Source organism: Callorhinus ursinus, unplaced genomic scaffold, assembly GCF_003265705.2.
Source record: "Callorhinus ursinus isolate GAN/ISIS: 27379988/994484 unplaced genomic scaffold, GSC_fseal_2.0 scaffold105, whole genome shotgun sequence".
NCBI lineage: Eukaryota > Metazoa > Chordata > Mammalia > Carnivora > Otariidae > Callorhinus > Callorhinus ursinus.
In genome coordinates, this window is record NW_027397167.1 from 1148674 (window position 1) to 1166210 (window position 17537).

Here is a 17537-nt window from a genome sequence, read left to right on the forward strand (position 1 = left end):
CCTCTTGTGGTTGAGTTCTAGTTTCAAAGCATTGTGGTCTGAAAATATGCAGGGAATGATCCCAATCTTTTGGTACCGATTGAGACCTGATTTGTGACCTAGGATGTGATCAATTCTGGAGAATGTTCCATGGGCACTAGAGAAGAATGTGTATTCCGTTGCTTTGGGATGGAATGTTCTGAATATGTCTGTGAAGTCCATTTGGTCCAGTGTGTCATTTAAAGTCTTTATTTCCTTGTTGATCTTTTGCTTAGATGATCTGTCCATTTCAGTCAGGGGGGTGTTAAAGTCCCCCACTATTATTGTATTGTTGTCGATGTGTTTCTTTGCTTTTGTTATTAATTGCCTTATATAATTGGCTGCTCCCATGTTCGGGGCATAGATATTTACAATTGTTAGATCTTCTTGTTGGATAGACCATTTAAGTAGGATATAGTGTCCTTCCTCATCTCTTATTACAGTCTTTGTTTTAAAATCTAGTTTGTCTGATATAAGGATTGCCACCCCAGCTTTCTTTTGGTGTCCATTAGCATGGTAAATGGTTTTCCACCCCCTCACTTTCAATCTGGGGGTGTCTTTGGGTCTAAAATGAGTCTCTTGCAGACAGCATATTGATGGGTCTTGTTTTTTCATCCAATCTGATAGCCTGTGTCTTTTGATTGGGGCATTGAGCCCATTTACATTCAGGGTAACTATTGAAAGGTATGAATTTAGTGCCACCTGTAAGGTGACTGTTAACTGTCTGTTGTCTGTTTTCGTTTCTGCTCTTTGCTCCTTTTAGGTTCTCTCTTTGCTTAGAGGACCCCTCTCAATATTTCTTGGAGGGCTGGTTTCGTGTTTGCAAATTCCTTTAGTTTTTGTTTGTTCTGGAAGCTTTTTATCTCTCCTTCTATTTTCAGTGATAGCCTAGCTGGATATAGTATTCTTGGCTGCATATTTTTCTCGTTTAGTGCTCTGAAGATATCTTGCCAGTCCTTTCTGGCCTGCCACGTCTCTGTGGATAGGTCTGTTGCCAATCTAATATTTCTACCATTGTAGGTTGCATATCTCTTCTCCCGAGCTGCTTTCAGGATTTTCTCTTTCTCTCTGAGACTCGTAAGTTTTACTATTAGATGTCGGGGTGTTGACCTATTATTATTGATTTTGAGAGAGGTTCTCTGTGCCTCCTGGATTTTAATGCCTGTTTCCTTCCTCACATTAGGGAAGTTCTCTGCTATAATTTGCTCCAATATACTTTCTGCCCCTCTCTCTCTCTCTTCTTCTTCTGGGATCCCAATTATTCTAATGTTGTTTCGTCTTATCGTATCACTTATCTCTCGAATTCTGCCCTCGTGATCCTGTAGTTGTTTCTCTCTCTTTTTCTCAGCCTCTTTATTTTCCATCATTTGGTCTTCTATATCGCTGATTCTCTCTTCTGCCTCATTTATCCTAGCAGTTAGTGCCCCCATTTTGGATTGCACCTCATCAATAGCCTTTTTGATTTCGATTTGGTTAGATTTTAGTTCTTTTATTTCTCCAGAAAGGGTTTCTCTAATAACTTCCACGCTTTTTTCAAGCCCAGCTAGTATCTTTAAAGTCATGCTTCTGAACTCTAGGTCCGACATCATACTAATGTCTGTATTGAGTAGGTCCCTGGCTGATGGTAGTACCTCTTGTTCTTTTTGCTGAGGTGATTTCTTTCGTCTTGTCATTTTGTCCAGAGGAGAATAGATGAATGAGAGAACAAAATGCTAACAGGTTTACAACGTCCCCAGCAAATATACTGTATACAAATCAGAAAAGACCTGAAACCAGGGGAAAAGAAAGGGAAAGAAAGAAAAAAGAAAGAGAAAAAAAAAAGGAAAAAAAAAGGATAAAAACAAAAACAGATCAATACAAAAAAAGCAGAATGTGATCAAATATGATCAGGCTAGTGCATAGATCAGTGCCACACACTAGATTTTGGGCATATTTTGGTCTGTTAGAAAAAAGTGCCTCCTAAAATTTCAAAGGAAGAAAGACATATATGTACAAAATAAGGGTTGATACAATGAAGGGATGGAAGATGACTGTAAAGATGAGAATTATAAAAGATTTTATAAAAGGACTTGGTAAGATAAGTTGTTTGAAAAAAGAAAGAAGATTTAAGAAAAAAAAAAAAGGAAAAAGGGAGAGAATGTGATCAGGCAGGAGACTAGAACAAAGCCATACACTAGTGATTTAGGGTATATTTTGATCTGTTAGAAGAAACTGTACCCCAAAATTTTAAAGAGAGAACAACTTATATATATATGCCAAAAATAAGGGTAACTACTATGAAGGGATAAAATATGACTCTAAAAATGAAAAATAAAAAATGTTTTTTTTTTAAAAAGGGATTGATAAGATGTTGGTTGAAAAAGGGAAAAAGAAAAATAAAAAAAACAGTCAACAAAAATTAACTTTGATGAAATAATGGATCATGGTAAAAAAAAAAAAAAAAAAAGCCATGAATCTATGTGCAGTATTCCCCTAACGCTGGAGTTCTACCATTCTCCTTGATCGATCAACTTGGTCTTGGCTTGCTGGCTGTTTATGCTGATCTTCTGGGGGAGGGGCCTGTTGCTGTGGTTTCCAAATGTCTTTGCTGGAGGCAGAATTGCCCCGCCCTTGTCGGTCCGGGCTAAGGAAGCTGCTCCGGTTTGTTCTCAGGAGATTTTGTTCCCTGCAAGCTCTCGGTACAGCTTTGGAGGACCAGGGCAGAAATGGTGGCCTCCCAATCTCCACCCGGAGGAGCTGAGAACTCGGGGCCCCTCTCCTCAGTGTGTCCCCAGAGAAAAGCAGTCACTCCCGTGTCCCCGGTCTCCGGCCGCACTCCGTGCTCACCCGGCCTGTGATGGAGCGTTGCTATCTCTGGCACCCGACCCCACACGGAGTCTCCAAACCCAGCAGATCCCTGCAGTGCATTCCCGCACCGCTCCTCCCCGGGAAGGAAGGGGAGTCTCCCCGGATCTGCTGCTTGTTGGGTCCCTGCTGGGGGAGCCGTGCCCCGACTGGGCCGCAGATCACAGTTTATGGCAACCCTGAGCTGAGAGCCCGCGACTCTGCTCCGTCTCTGCAGCCGGCTTCCCCGCTCTGATACCTGGGAGCTCTGGCGCACTCAGGCACCCCCGGTCTCTCCGTGACCCCAAGGGTCCTGAGACCACACTGTCCGGGGAGGATTCCACCCCCCGCTTAGGCACTGCAGCGACCTCCCTCCACTGAGCCAACTTCTAAAAGGTCCAATTTTGTGCTCCGCGGCTGTATCACTCGCCAGAAGCGGCCGGCGGAGGCCCCTCCCCCGCCGTCTATCCTCCCGAATATCGCCTCGGATTCACTTCTCCGCACGCCCTACCTTCCAGTAAGTGGTCGCTTCTCTGTTCAGAGAGTTGTTGCTACTCTCCTGTTCGATCTCCTGTTGAGTTTGTAGGTGTTCAGAATGGTTTGATCCCTATTCAGCTGAATTCCTGAGACCAGACGAAATCTAGGTCTCCTACTCCTCCGCCCGAAAGTAATCTACTTCTGAGGCTGCAGGACTAATGAGAACTTCCTCTACATTTTTACAGAGCACAGCTTCTGAATCACTCTTCTCAGGGCCTCTATCACCTCTTTGTTTCTCAGGCTGTAGATGATGGGGTTGAGCATTGGGGTCAGGATGGTGTAGAAGACAGCCAGAGCCTTGTCCTCTGTTGGAGATCGGAGGGATCTTGGGCGTAGATAAGTGTAAGCAAAGGGTGCAAAGTAGAAAGTCACCACAGTGAGGTGGGTGCTGCAGGTTGAATAGGCCTTCTTCCTTCCCTCTGTTGACTGCATGTGGCAGATGGCAAAGAGAACGTGGCCATAGGAACATGCAATGCCAATGAAAGGAAACACAATCAAGAGTGTGGTGCTTACAAACACTGTATACTCATAGACCCAGGTGTCCATGCAGGCAAGAGTCAACATGGCAGGGACATCACAGAAGAAATGGTTGATGGCTCTGGATTGGCAATAAGGGATGTGGAGGGCATATACAGTGTGGGCACAGGAGTTGATAGACCCTATTGTCCATGATCCCATTATCATTAGCACACACACTTTTTTGTTCATGCGAATGGAATAGTGAAGAGGAAAACAAATAGCCACATAACGATCATAGGCCATAGATGTCAAGAGTAGTGCTTCTGCAACTGCTAAAGTCAAGAACAAAAAGCTCTGAACCCCACATCCAATAAGTGAGATAGACTTGTTTCCAAAGAGATAATTGGAAGCCATCTTGGGGACAATGGTGGAAATGTAGTTCAGGTCCATGAGGGAGAGCTGACTAAGGAGAAAATACATGGGTGTGTGGAGATGGGTATCCAAGAGGATAAGGATGATCATGGATAGATTGCCAAAAAGAGCCATTAAGAAAATAAGTGCAATGAGAATGAAAAGAAAGAGGCCAATACTTGATGGTGGAAATAACCCCAATAAAAGGAAATCAGTTAATGTTTCGTTGTAATTTTCCATATTCTATTCTTTGGTTCCCCTGAAAGAAGAGAAAAACACATATAGTACATAAAGAAATATGTGTTTTTTACTTTTTTAAAATTTTTATTTATTTTTTTATTTTTTTAAAGATTTTATTTATTTATTTGACAGAGAGAAACACAGCGAGAGCAGGAACACAAGCAGGGGGAGTGGGGGAGGGAGAAGCAGGCTTCCTGCCAAGCAGGGTGCCCAATGCGGGCTCGATTCCAGGACCCTGGGATCATGACCTGAGCCAAAGGCAGACACCCAATGACTGAGCCACCCAGGCACCCAACTTATAAAAAATTTTTAATCTAATTGTGAAATTTTCATTAAATACCCAGTTCCTTAAATAAATAAAGTTTCCTATTTTGAGAAAGAACTTCTATGTTGTTCCACAAAGTTACAGGTTAAGGTGGTAAGCATTTACATTCAAAATTTTCTGTAAAGAATTAATGAAATAATAAAAAGAAAATATCTATATCTACCTGAATAAGATATGAATAATTCTATACCCTTCATAAATTCACATATCAAAAATATCAAATATTTTAATTAAATATAAATATAATTCTTATGCCAAGACTGAACACAAGTTTGTATCAGTTCAAATATTCATTTGGCTCATAATATGAATAAATTTAGTGATACATGAAATGTGTTTATGTTTTTATTCAAGGTTATATTACTCAAACTTTCAGGCATATATGAATAACTGTAGTTTCTTTGTCTTATATTGATAAGCAAGATTTGCTTCTTGTCACTCTGACCCACCTTGCTTAATAAACCTTCTGGAAAATCAGGTATCAGTTCATGGTGTGGACTCAGAAAATCACAAGTGTTTATTTCCTAATAATATCAGGTACAAATAGATAGTTTTAATTATTACATTCCTCCATTATCATTACTTTCAACCTTCCATTTTCGTTTCTTAGTATAGGGCGGACCCTTCTTCAGATCTTTTATAAACCATGTGTACTGCAGCCCTCACTATTTTGCTCAAGCATCCCCAAATAGAGGAATAAAATTTTAAAATGTCTTAGGGAGGCTGGGGAGATGGCAAAGTAAAAGGGTCATTAACTCACTTCATCCCTAGATACAACTAGATAACACTCATGACAGCATAAATAACCGAGAGAATGACCCAAAGACTGGCAGAGGGAACTCCACAAATAAAGGTAGAGAAGAAGTCACTTTGAAGAATGTAGCAAGGCCAGGGAGGTGTTTGATGAGCAAAACAGACCATGACCACACATAATAGGGAGGGATCCACAATCATGGGGAGGAATGATTAACAGACTATCACACAGGAGGTCCCACATGGGGAAGACAACTTTCCACAACATTTGACTTTAAAAGAAAGAGGGGCCAACTTTCATGAGTTCTTACTACTAGCAGAAATCAAAGCCTGGAATTTTAAAAATCAGCTCTGTGAGAACCCCAAGGCCATTAGTAAGCTGAGTCCGTTCCCTTAAAGAGACAACATGACAAATAACCCATGCAATACAGCATAGAAGCAGAAGTTTGAAAAATACCTGGACATATAGGAGTGAATTATTTACTCATCTTAGAGTATTTCCCAGAGAGGCAGAGTTGCAGTACACATGGTTTATAAAAGATCTGAAGAAGGGTCTGCTCTATACTAAGAAATGAAAATGGAAGGTTGAAAGTAATGATAATGGAGGAATGTGATAATTAAGACTATTTGTATCCTCCATGAACAAAGGAACTGATAGGTAACATTTCCCTCTCCTGCCCCTCCCTAGCATAAACATAAGGCCACCTGCAGGAATGAGAACTGTGTAGACACTACCTGATTATATCAAACCTCACCCCTTCCTACATTTTTGTGTTTTCACCTTTTCCAGTGACGCTTCCTTCAGTCTTTCATTTACTGGTACCCTCCAGAAGACCAGCACAAACTCCTGCTTATACTGAATCTCTAGGCCTATGAGTTTTGCAGGGCCTCACTTCCAGGGGCAGTGGTGGCAGGTCTCATTTTGCAAGCAGACTAGGGCACACGTGATAAAAGTAAACTCTACCCTGAACAGGGACAAAACACAGCCCACAACAGGAAAAGAGAGTTTCTACAGACAAGTGGACTGAAAGAAAAAATGGCCAGGACACAATGGCAAAGCACACACAACACTCATAAAGGACACTTTCTGAATGCCAGACCCTGGAGAATAGGTGACACTGCACTACAGGGTACTACAGGAACTCTTATTAATAAGGCCATTACCTATGACAGCAGGAGATATAGCTGACTTGTCTAACAAAGAAATAGACTCTGAGAGTTAGATAAAATGAAGAGAAACAGGACTATGTCCCAAATGAAAGAAAAATACAAAACCACAGCAAAACACCAAAGCAAAATGGATATAAGTAAAATGACGATTAGATAATTTAAAGTAATGATTATAAAGACACTCACTGGATTTGAGAAAAGAGGGGAGGGCATCAGTGAGACCCTTAATAAAGAGATAAAAAGGAACCCATCAGAAATGAGGAACACAACAAATGGAATTAAAAATATACTTGATGGAGAAAAATATAAGACTAGAGAAATCATAGGAATGAAATAATGACCTGGAAGACAGACTAATGGAAAATAATCAAGTTGAGCAAATAAGAGATAACAATTATGCAAAATGAGACTAGACGAAGGGAACTCTGTGACTCTATCAAGTGTAGTAACATTCACATGATAGGACCCCCAGAAGAAGAAAAGAGAGCAGAAAATTTGTCTGAAGAAATAATTCCTAATCTGGTGATGAAGGAAACAGATATCCAGATCCAGAAGGCAAAGAGATCCCCCAAAAAATCAACCTAAAGATATCCACACCAAAACACATAGTAATTAAAATGGGAAAAAAAAGGAGTGATAAAGAAAACAAAATAAATAAATAAATAAATAAATAAAGCAACAAGAGAAAATAATACCATTACATACAAGGTAAATCCCAAAAGGCTGTCGGGATTTTTCAACAGAAACTTTCCAAGTCAGAGAGAGTGCCACAATATATTCAAAGTGCTAATATGGAAAAATCTGCAGCCAGGTATACTCTGTCCAGCAAAGCCAAAATTCAGAATAGAAGGAGAGATAAAGAGTTTCCCAGACAAATGAATATTAAAAGAGTTTATGACCACTAAACCAACCCAACTCAAATATTAAAGGGAACTCTTTGAGTGGAAAGAAAAGACCATACATGACAGTATGAAATTAGGAAACACAAAAATAATAAAAAAAATCTGTAAAAATCAGTTAAGGGTTTCAGAAAATAAAATGTTGTAAAATATGACAGCATATACCTAAATATGCCAAAGATAGGAGTAAAGAATGTGTTCAAACTTAAGTGATCATCAATTTAATATAGAATGCTACATACAGAAAATTCTATATACAAGCCTAACGGTAACCACAAATAAAAAGCCAGCAATAGATATTCAAAGAACAAAGAGAAAGGAAAGCCATCCAAGTATATCATTACAAAAAAAAACAAAAACAAAAACAAACCATGAAAACCGGAAAGACAAGAATCAGAGAAAACTATAAATACATCCACAAAACAAGTAACAAATGGGAATAAATACATATCTATCAATAATTACTTTTAATATAAATGGATGAAATGCTCCAATCAAAAGACATAGGGTGACAGAGTGGATTAAAAAAAAAAGACACATCTATATGCTGCATACAAGAGATACATGTCACACCCAAATTTACTTGCAGAATAAATGTGAGGGAATGGAGAAACATTTATCTTGCAAATATATGTCAAAAGAAAGCCAGTGTAACAATACTTATATTGAACAAAACGTTTTTTTTTAAGATTTTATTTATTTATTTATTTGAGAGCGAGAGAGAGAGCATGCATGCATGTGCACACACAGTGTTGAGGAGGGGTAAAGGGAGAGGGACAAGGAGACTCCTTACTGAGCACAGAGCCTGATGCAGGGCTTGATTTTAAGACCCTGAGATTGTGACCTGAGCTGAAATCAAGAGTAGGTCACTCAACAAACTGAGTCACCCAGGTGCCCCTATATTGAACAAAATTTCCTGTAAAACAAAGTCTATAACAGGAGACAAAGAAGTACACTATATAACCATAAAAGGAACAATCCAACAAGATGATATGACAATTGTAAATGTTTATGCATCCACTATCAGAGCATCCGAATACATACAACAGTTAATTAAAAAGCATAAAGGAATTAATTCCTAATAAGAAAATAATAGTAGGGAACTTTAATTTCTGACTTACATCAATGGACAGATCATCCATATAGAAAATCAAGAAGGAAACATTGGCTTTGAGTGACACCCTGGACCAGATGGACTTAATATATATTCAGAACAGCCCTCCCTAAAATAGCAGAATACACATTCTTTTCAAGTCACATTCTCCAGATTACATAATATATTAGGCCATGAAAAAGTCTCAACAAACTAAAAAGATCTAAGTCATACCATTCCTCTTTTCTGACCACAAAATTAGAAAAAAGAAGTTAACCAAAAGAAAAAAAATAATATGGAAAGATCACAAATACATGGAGGTTAAATAATAGGGTACTAAACAATGAATGCAGCAACCAAGAAATCAAAGGAGAAATAAAAAATTACAAGGAAGAAATGAAAATGAACACAACAATCCTAAAATCTTTGGGATGCAGCAAAAAAAGTTCTAAGATGGAATTTTACAGTAATGTGGGTTTAATTTAAGAAGTAAGAATAAACTCAAATAAACACCTTAACATTGCACCTAAATGAGTTAGAAAAAGAACAATAAACAAAACCTTAAACCAGGAGAATAAAATAAATAATAAAGATTAGTACAGAAATAAATGATATATAATCTAAAAAAATACAAAAAATAATAATAAAACAGATCCAAGCAAACTGGAGTTTTTTGAAAAGATCAATAAAATTGATAAACTTCTGTCCAGGCTCATTAAAAAAGAGAGAGAGACGGGGAGACAGAGACAGAGTCTAAATAAACAAAATTACAACTGAAAGACAAGAAATAACAGCCAGCATTATTGAAATACAAACACTTTTAAGAGAATATTATGAAAAATTATATGCCAAGAAATTAGACAACCTAGAGGAAACTCATATATTTCTAGGAACATAACATCTAGCAAAATTGAAGCAGGAAGAAATAGAAAATCTGAACAGAGTGATTACCAACAATGAAACTGAAACAGGATCGGAAAAGTCCCAACAAAGACCAGGACCAGACATCTTCACAGGTGAATTCTACCAAACATTTAAATAAAAGTTAATACCTATTCTCTAACTATTCCAAACAAAAGAAGAGGAAGAAGATATTCCAAATTCATTTTATGAGGTCAATATGACCCTTATACAAAAATCAGATTAAAATTTGCTTGGAACGACAAAAGACTTGGAATAGGCATAGAAATCTTAAAAAAAGAGAGAGAGAGAGAGAGAGAGAGAAAGAAAGAAACTAGGTATCACAATTTTAGACTTAAGTTATATTACAAAGCTGTAGTAATCAGAGTATGGTGCTGGCACAAAAATGGACACATAAATGAATGGAACAGAATAGAAAACCCAGAAATCTACAATTATATGGTCAATTAATCTTCTACAAAGGAGGAAAGGATATACAATGAGAAAAAAGTCTCTCCAAAAAATGGTGGTGGGAAAACTGATAGCAACATTCAAAATCATGGCATTGGACCACTTTTTAGCACCATACATAAAATAAACACAAAAAAGAAAAACAAAAAACCTCAAAATAGATTAAAGACCTATATGTGAGACCTGAAACCATAAAAATCGTGTAAGACAGCATAGGCATTAATTTATCAGACATTAGCCATAGCCACATTTTTCTAAATATTTCTCCTGAGGCAAGGGCAATTAAACCAAAAATAAACTATTGGGACTACATCAAAATTAAAGCTTCTGCAAAGCAAAGGAAGTGATCAACAAAACCAAAAGCCAAAGTACTGAATGGGTGAAGATAATTGGAAATGAGATATCTGATAAACGCTTAGTATCTATACTTTCAACTCCATCCCAATCAAAATACCAATGCTATTTCTCAAAGCCCTGGAACAAACAATCCTAAAATTTGTATGGAATCAAAAAAGACTCTGAATCGCCAAGGAAATGTTGAAAAAGAAAAACAAAGCTGGGGGCATCACGTTGCCTGATTTCAAGCTATATTACAAAGCTGTGATCACCAAGATGCCTGGTCCTGGCACAAAAACACACAGACAAATGGAACAGAATAGAGAGCCCAGAGATGGACCCTCAATTCTATGGTCAAATAATCTTCAACAAAGCAGGAAAAAACATGCAATGGAAAAAAGACAGTCTCTTCAACAAATGCTGCTGGGAAAATTGGACAGCCACATGCAGAAGAATGAAACTCGACCATTCTCTCACACCATACACAAAGATAAACTCAAAATGGATGAAAGACCTCAATGTGAGACAGGAATCTATCAAAATCCTGGAGGAGAACATAGGCAGTAACTCCTTCAACATTGGCCACAGCATTTTCTTTCAGGATACGTTTATAAAGGCAAGGGAAACAAAAGCAAAAATGAACTTTTGGGACTTCATCAAGATAAAAAGCTTCTGCACAGCACAGGAAACAGTCAACAAAACTAAGAGGCAACCCACGGAATGTGAGAAGATTTTTGCAAATGACACTACAGACAAAGGGCTGATATCCAAGATTTATAAAGAACTTCTCAAACTCAACACCCAAAAAACAAACAATCTAGTCAAAAAATGGGCAGAAGACATGAAAAGACACTTCTCTGAAGAAGACATACAAATGGCTCACCAACACATGAAACAATGTTCATCATCATTAGCCATCAGGGAAATTCAAATCAAAACCACATTGAGATACTACCTTACACCAGTTAGAATGGCAAAAATGGACAGGGCAAGAAACAACAAATGCTGGAGAGATTGTGGAGAAAGGGGAACCCTCTTACACTGTTGGTGGGAATGCAAGTTGGTACAGCCACTTTGGAAAACAGTGTGCAGGTTCTTCAAGATATTAAAAATAGATCTACCCTATAATCCAGCAATTGTACTACTGAGTATTTACCCCAAAGACACAGATGTAGTGAAAAGAAGGGCCTTATGCACCCCAAAGTTCATAGCAGCAATGTCCACAATAGCCAAACTGTGGAAAGAACCAAGATGCCCTTCAACAGATGAATGGGTAAAGAAGATGTGGTCCATACATACAATGAAATATTACTCAGCCATCAGGAAGGATGAATACCCAACTTTTACATCCACATGGATGGAAGTGGAGGAGATTATGCTCAAAGTGAAATAAGTGAAGCAGAGAAAGTCAATTATCATATGGTTTCACTTATTTGTGGAACATAAGGAATAGCATGGAGGACATTAGGAGAAGGAAGGGAAAACTGAAGGGTGGAATTCAGAGGGAAAAATGAACCATGAGAGACTATGGACTCCCATAAACTGAGGGTTCTAGAGGGGAGGGGAGGGGAGTGGGGGGATGGGTTAGCCCAGTGATGGGTATTAAGGAGGGCACGTATTGCATGGAGCACTGGGTGTTATATTCAAACAATGAATCATGGAACACTACATCAAAAAATAATGATGTACTGTATGGTGATTAACATAATTTTTAAAAGTCTAGTATTTATCTAAAACATATAAAGAACTTATAAAACTCAACACCCAGAAAACAAATAATGCAATTAAAAATGGGCAGAAAGCATGAACAGACATTTCTCCAAATAAAATATCCAGATTGCCAACAGACACATGAAAACATGCAACATCACTCATCATCAGGGAAATGCAGATTGAAACTACAATAAGGTATCTTCTCACACTTGTCAGAATGGCTAAAAAAAACCCACACACACACAAAAACAAAGTGTTGGAAAGAATGTGGAGAAAAAAGGAACCTCTTGGGGCGCCTGGGTGGCTCAGTCGTTAAGCGCCTGCCTTTGGCTCAGGTCATGATCCTAAGGTCCTGGGATTGAGCCCTGCACTGGGCTCCCTGCTCGGTGGGAAGCCTGCTTCTCCCTCTCCCACTCCCCTTCCTGTGTTCCCTCTTTTGCCGTGTCTCTCTCTGTCAAATAAATAAATAAAATCTTAAAGAAAAAAAGAAAAAGGAAAACTCTTGCACTCTTAGTAGGAATGCAAACTAGTGCAGCCACTCTGGATAACAGTATGGACATTCCTCAAAAAGTTCAAAATAGAAATAGCATATGATCCAGTAGTCATGCTACTGGGTTATTTACCCCAAAAATACAAAACCACTAATTCAAAGGGATACATGCACCCCTGTGTTTATTTTAGTGTTATTTGCAATGGCCAAATTATGAATGTAACCCAATTGTCCACTGACTGATGAATGGATGAAGAATATTATATATATATGAATATTATATATATACGCGTGTGTATATGTATATATTATTCAGCCATAAAAGAGAATGAAATCCTGCCATTTGCAAATGTTAAGCAAAATAAGTCAGTCAGGGAAAGATAAATACTATATGATTTCACTCATGCACAGAATTTAAGAAACAAAACAGCTGAAGAAAAGAAAAGGAGAGAGATCAAGAAAAGGATTCTTAACTATAGAGAATAAAGTGATGGTTACCAGTGGGGGAAGTGGGTGGGATAATGGGTGAATTAGGTGATGGGGTTTAAAGAGAACACTTACCATGATGAACATTTAGTAATGTATAGAATAGTTGAATCACTGTATTGTATACCCAAAACATATAACTCTGTATGTTAACTCTACTGGAATTAAAATTAAAAACTTAATAAAAAATAAAATAAAATGTCAGAAAGATTATTCTCTTGATCATCTCCTGCCCATTTTCATCAAATAATATCTTATATTTAAAACTTGTTTTAGCAGAAGTAAAAATGATATTTTGATCACAAATATTTATCACCTCTCCCTCTGAAATACAGCTAAACTAATGGGAATGAATTAAAAATATTAGTTATCACAAGATTTTTTTTAAATTAAATACATTTAAAAAATACATAAAATCAGGCATATCAGAGGGAGAATTTCAGGACATTTTATGATAAGATTTGAATAGATAAGTGATTATTCAATTAATGAAGAAAACATTTGACAATCCAAGAAACCATTGGAGTAGGAAAAATTGTATTCCAAAGGAAAGTGTTAGTTGACAAACTTTGACACCATGTGATAAGACTGGGCTGTCAGCCATTCTACTTTGTTTAAAATAAGGAGATTCTTGGAACATGGGGCTTTCACTTTTAACATGAGAAAAGTCCTGGGCAAACTTGCACCAGCTAGTTACACTATGACTTATATAAAATTATAGATCTGGAGATTACTGCATTTTTGAGGATGTCACCATGGAAGAGGAGAAGATTAAAAAATATATACAGCAAACTGAGAAGATAAAAAAATTATGGCAGAAAATATTTTAATAAGGATACCTGAAAATTCTACAACATATTAAATTCATAAAACTAGGAAGTGTTCTTAAAAATTAAAATAAAATTTAGCCAATTAACTGACATATTCAAAATTTTGAAAGACAAATATCAGAAAATCTTACAGTATATATAATAAATTCCATCTTAGCCCAAAGGTGAATAAACAATAAAAAGTATAAATAAAGGGAAAAAAGAGAGTAAGGAATAAAAAAAAGGAAATTTAAAAATCTATGCAAGAATAGTTATGTATGATTTCTATGCAAATGTATAGAAAAATTAAATGAGATAAAATTGTTGGAATGTTTCTAAGAACTGAACAACATGAGCCACCATCAAGGCAGAATTCAGAGTCCAGCAAAATGAATGAGAACCAATCTGATAACTTCTGATATGCTAATTGAGAAAAAACACATTGTGTTTCTTCTTATAATGTCCTTTGGTTTTCAGTCTAAGACACAGCATATTAAGTTGATACCAAAATATATAATTTGGTAGTATTTGAAATCACCTTGATTCTTACTACCTCTTATTTCTTTTCTAAAAGTGATTTTGTCTAGTTTTATAGATAACTAAAAAGAAGAGGGTAAAGGTATTTGAAGAGGAAACATTTAGATGGCCCATCAAACCTTGTACTTGATCCCAATGTGTATTTTTTTTACCATTTAGACTACGACTTTTTTAAAATAAAAGATCTTCCTAGCGATTTTTCAATCACACCCACTAAATGTTTATTTCGTTTATACATTAATTTCCAAATGCACAAATAAACTTCTACTAGATTATTTTTACCCATTTCTTCTGCTTCTAGACACTGAAATAAAAATAACTAGCCTATACATAGTCTATTTACAAAAACTCTCACCTGTATTGATTACTTTCAACCCCCTGAAAACTTTGACATTTAAGCATTAGCATTAATTTCACTGCACACAGGGGGGAATTGATAGCATCTGTCCGAATTGACATACAGGATGAAAGACAGAGCATGTTTTGCTCCTGGGCCTTTCCCATATGAGGAACGGAAGACACAGAAATGAAGTTTGTTGACAATCTCACCAGCATCCTGGACGAGGGTCAGAAATTATGCTAAGTTGACAACAAGCTTCTGAGGTTGGTATCCCCATCCACACTCATAACATAAAGGACAGTCATAGAACTTAAGTAACTTATCCTGAGCTGAAAAAATACATTTATCCTTTACCTTATGAGGAGCAATGAGTCAGAAATCAGAAGAGCTCACATATTAGCCACCCACATTTTCATTAAAGTATCTGTTTATACATGAACTCTCTGTTCCTACAAGACAGTTGGTGGTGGCAAATGCATTTTATAACTTATTTTATGCTCTAAAATAATTTAAGTAAATAATTTAAATAATTTTATTTACATAAATTTAATTTTAGTATTGAATTTATTTAAATTGTTTTATTTTTTTTAATTTTTAAATTTTATTGTGTTATGTTAGTCACCATACAGTACATCATTAGTTTTTGAGGTACCAATCCACGATCCACTGTTTTTATATAACACTCAGTGCTCCATGCAGTATGTGCCCTCCTTAATACCCATCACTGGGCTAACCAACACCCCCTCCCCCCTCCCCTCTAAAACGCTGTTTGTTTCTCAGGGTCCATAGTCTCTCATGGTTCATCCTCCCCTCTGATTCCTCCCCATTTCAATTTTCCCTTCCTTCTCCTAATGTCCTCCATGCTATTCCTTATGTTACACAAATAAGTGAAACCATATGATAATTGACTTTCATGGCTTGATTATTTCACTTATCATAATCTCCTCCAGTCCCATCAATTTTGATGTAAAAGTTGGGTATTCATCCCTTCTGATGGCTGAGTAATATTCCATTGTATATATGGACCACATCTTCTTTATCCATTCATCTGTTGAAGGGCATCTCGGTTCTTTCCACAGTTTGGCTATTGTGGACATTGCTGCTATGAACATTGGGGTGCATATGGCCCTCCTTTTCACTACATCTATGTCTTTGTGGTAAATACCCAGGAGTGCAATTGCTGGGTCATAGGGTAGCTCTATTTTGAAATTTTTGAGGAATCTCCACACGATTTTCCAAAGTGACTTTACCAACTTGCATTCCCACCAACAGTGTAAGAGGGTTCCCCTTTCTCCACAATCTCTCCAACATTTGTTGTTTCTTGCCTTGTCCATTTTCGCCATTCTAACTCGTGTAAGGTGGTATCTCAATGTGGTTTTGATTTGAATTTCCCTGATGGCTAATGATGATGAACACTTTTTCATGTGTCTCTCAGCCATTTGCATGTCTTCTTCAGAGAAGTACATTTTCATGTCTTCTGCCCATTTTTTGATTTGATTATTCATTTTTTGAGTGTTGAGTTTGAGAAGTTCTTTGTAGATCTTGGATACCAGCCCTTTATCTGTAGTGTCATTTGCAAATATCTTCTCCCATTCTGTGGGTTGCCTCTTTGTTTTGTTGACTGTTTCCTTTGCTGTGCAGAAGTTTTTATCTTGATGAAGTCCCAAAAGTTCATTTTTGCTTTTGTTTCACTAGCTTTTGGAGATGTATCTTGAAAGAAAATGCTGTGGCCGATGTTGAAGAAGTTACTGCCAATGTTCTTCTCTAGGATTTTGATGGATTCCTGTCTCACATTGCGGTCTCTCATCCATTTTGAGTTTATCTTTGTGTATGGAGTTAGAGAATGATCAAGTTTCATTCTTCTGCATGTGGCTGTCCAATTTTCCCAGCACCATTTATTGAAGAGACTGTCTTTTTTCCATTGCATATTTTTCCTGCTTTGTTGAAGATTATTTGACCATAGAGTTGAGGCTCCATATCTGGGTTCTTTATTTGTTTCATTGGTCTATATGTCTGTTTTTGTGCCAGTACCATGCTGTCTTGGTGATCACAGCTTTGTAATATAGCTTGAAATCGGGCAACGTGATGCCCCTGCTTTGTTTTTCTTTTTCAACATTTCCTTGGTAATTTGGGGTCTGTTCTGATTCCATACAAATTTTAGGATTGTTTGTTCCAGCACTTTGAAAAATGTCATTGGAATTTTCAGTGGGATGGCATTGAGTGTATAGATTGCTCTGGGTAGCATAGATATTTTAACAATGTGTATTCTTCCGATCCATGAACATGGAATATTTTTCCAACTTTTTGTTTCTTCTTCAATTTCTTTCATGAGTGTTTTGTAGTTCCTAGAGTATAGATCCTTTACCTCTTTGGTTAGGTTTATTCCAAAATATCTTATGGTTTTTCATGCTATTGCAAATGGAATCTTTTCTCTAATTTCTCTTTCTACAGTTGCATTGTTAGTGTATAAGAAAGCAGCTGATTTCTGTGCATTGATATATATCCTGCCACATTACTGAATTGCTGTATGAGTTCTAGCAATTTGGGGGTGGAGTCTTTTGGGTTTTCCACATAAAGTGTCATGTCACCTGCGAAATGAGAGTTTGACTTCTTTGCCAATTTGAATAACTTTTATTTCTTTTTGTTCTCTGATTGGTATTGCTAGGACTTCTAGTACTATGTTGGACAATAGTCATGAAAGTGGGCATCCTTGATGTGTTCGTGATC

General features: G+C 37.2%; 1 protein-coding gene across 1 annotated transcript; it reads right to left on the reverse strand.

Moving 5' to 3' along the window:
* Positions 1–3549: 3549 nt before the first annotated feature.
* Positions 3550–4488, reverse strand: LOC112809860 (olfactory receptor 2L8-like). The gene has a single exon (XM_025853236.2). It carries the CDS (start codon positions 4486–4488, stop codon positions 3550–3552), a length of 939 nt encoding a protein of 312 aa, XP_025709021.1.
* Positions 4489–17537: the final 13049 nt, after the last annotated feature.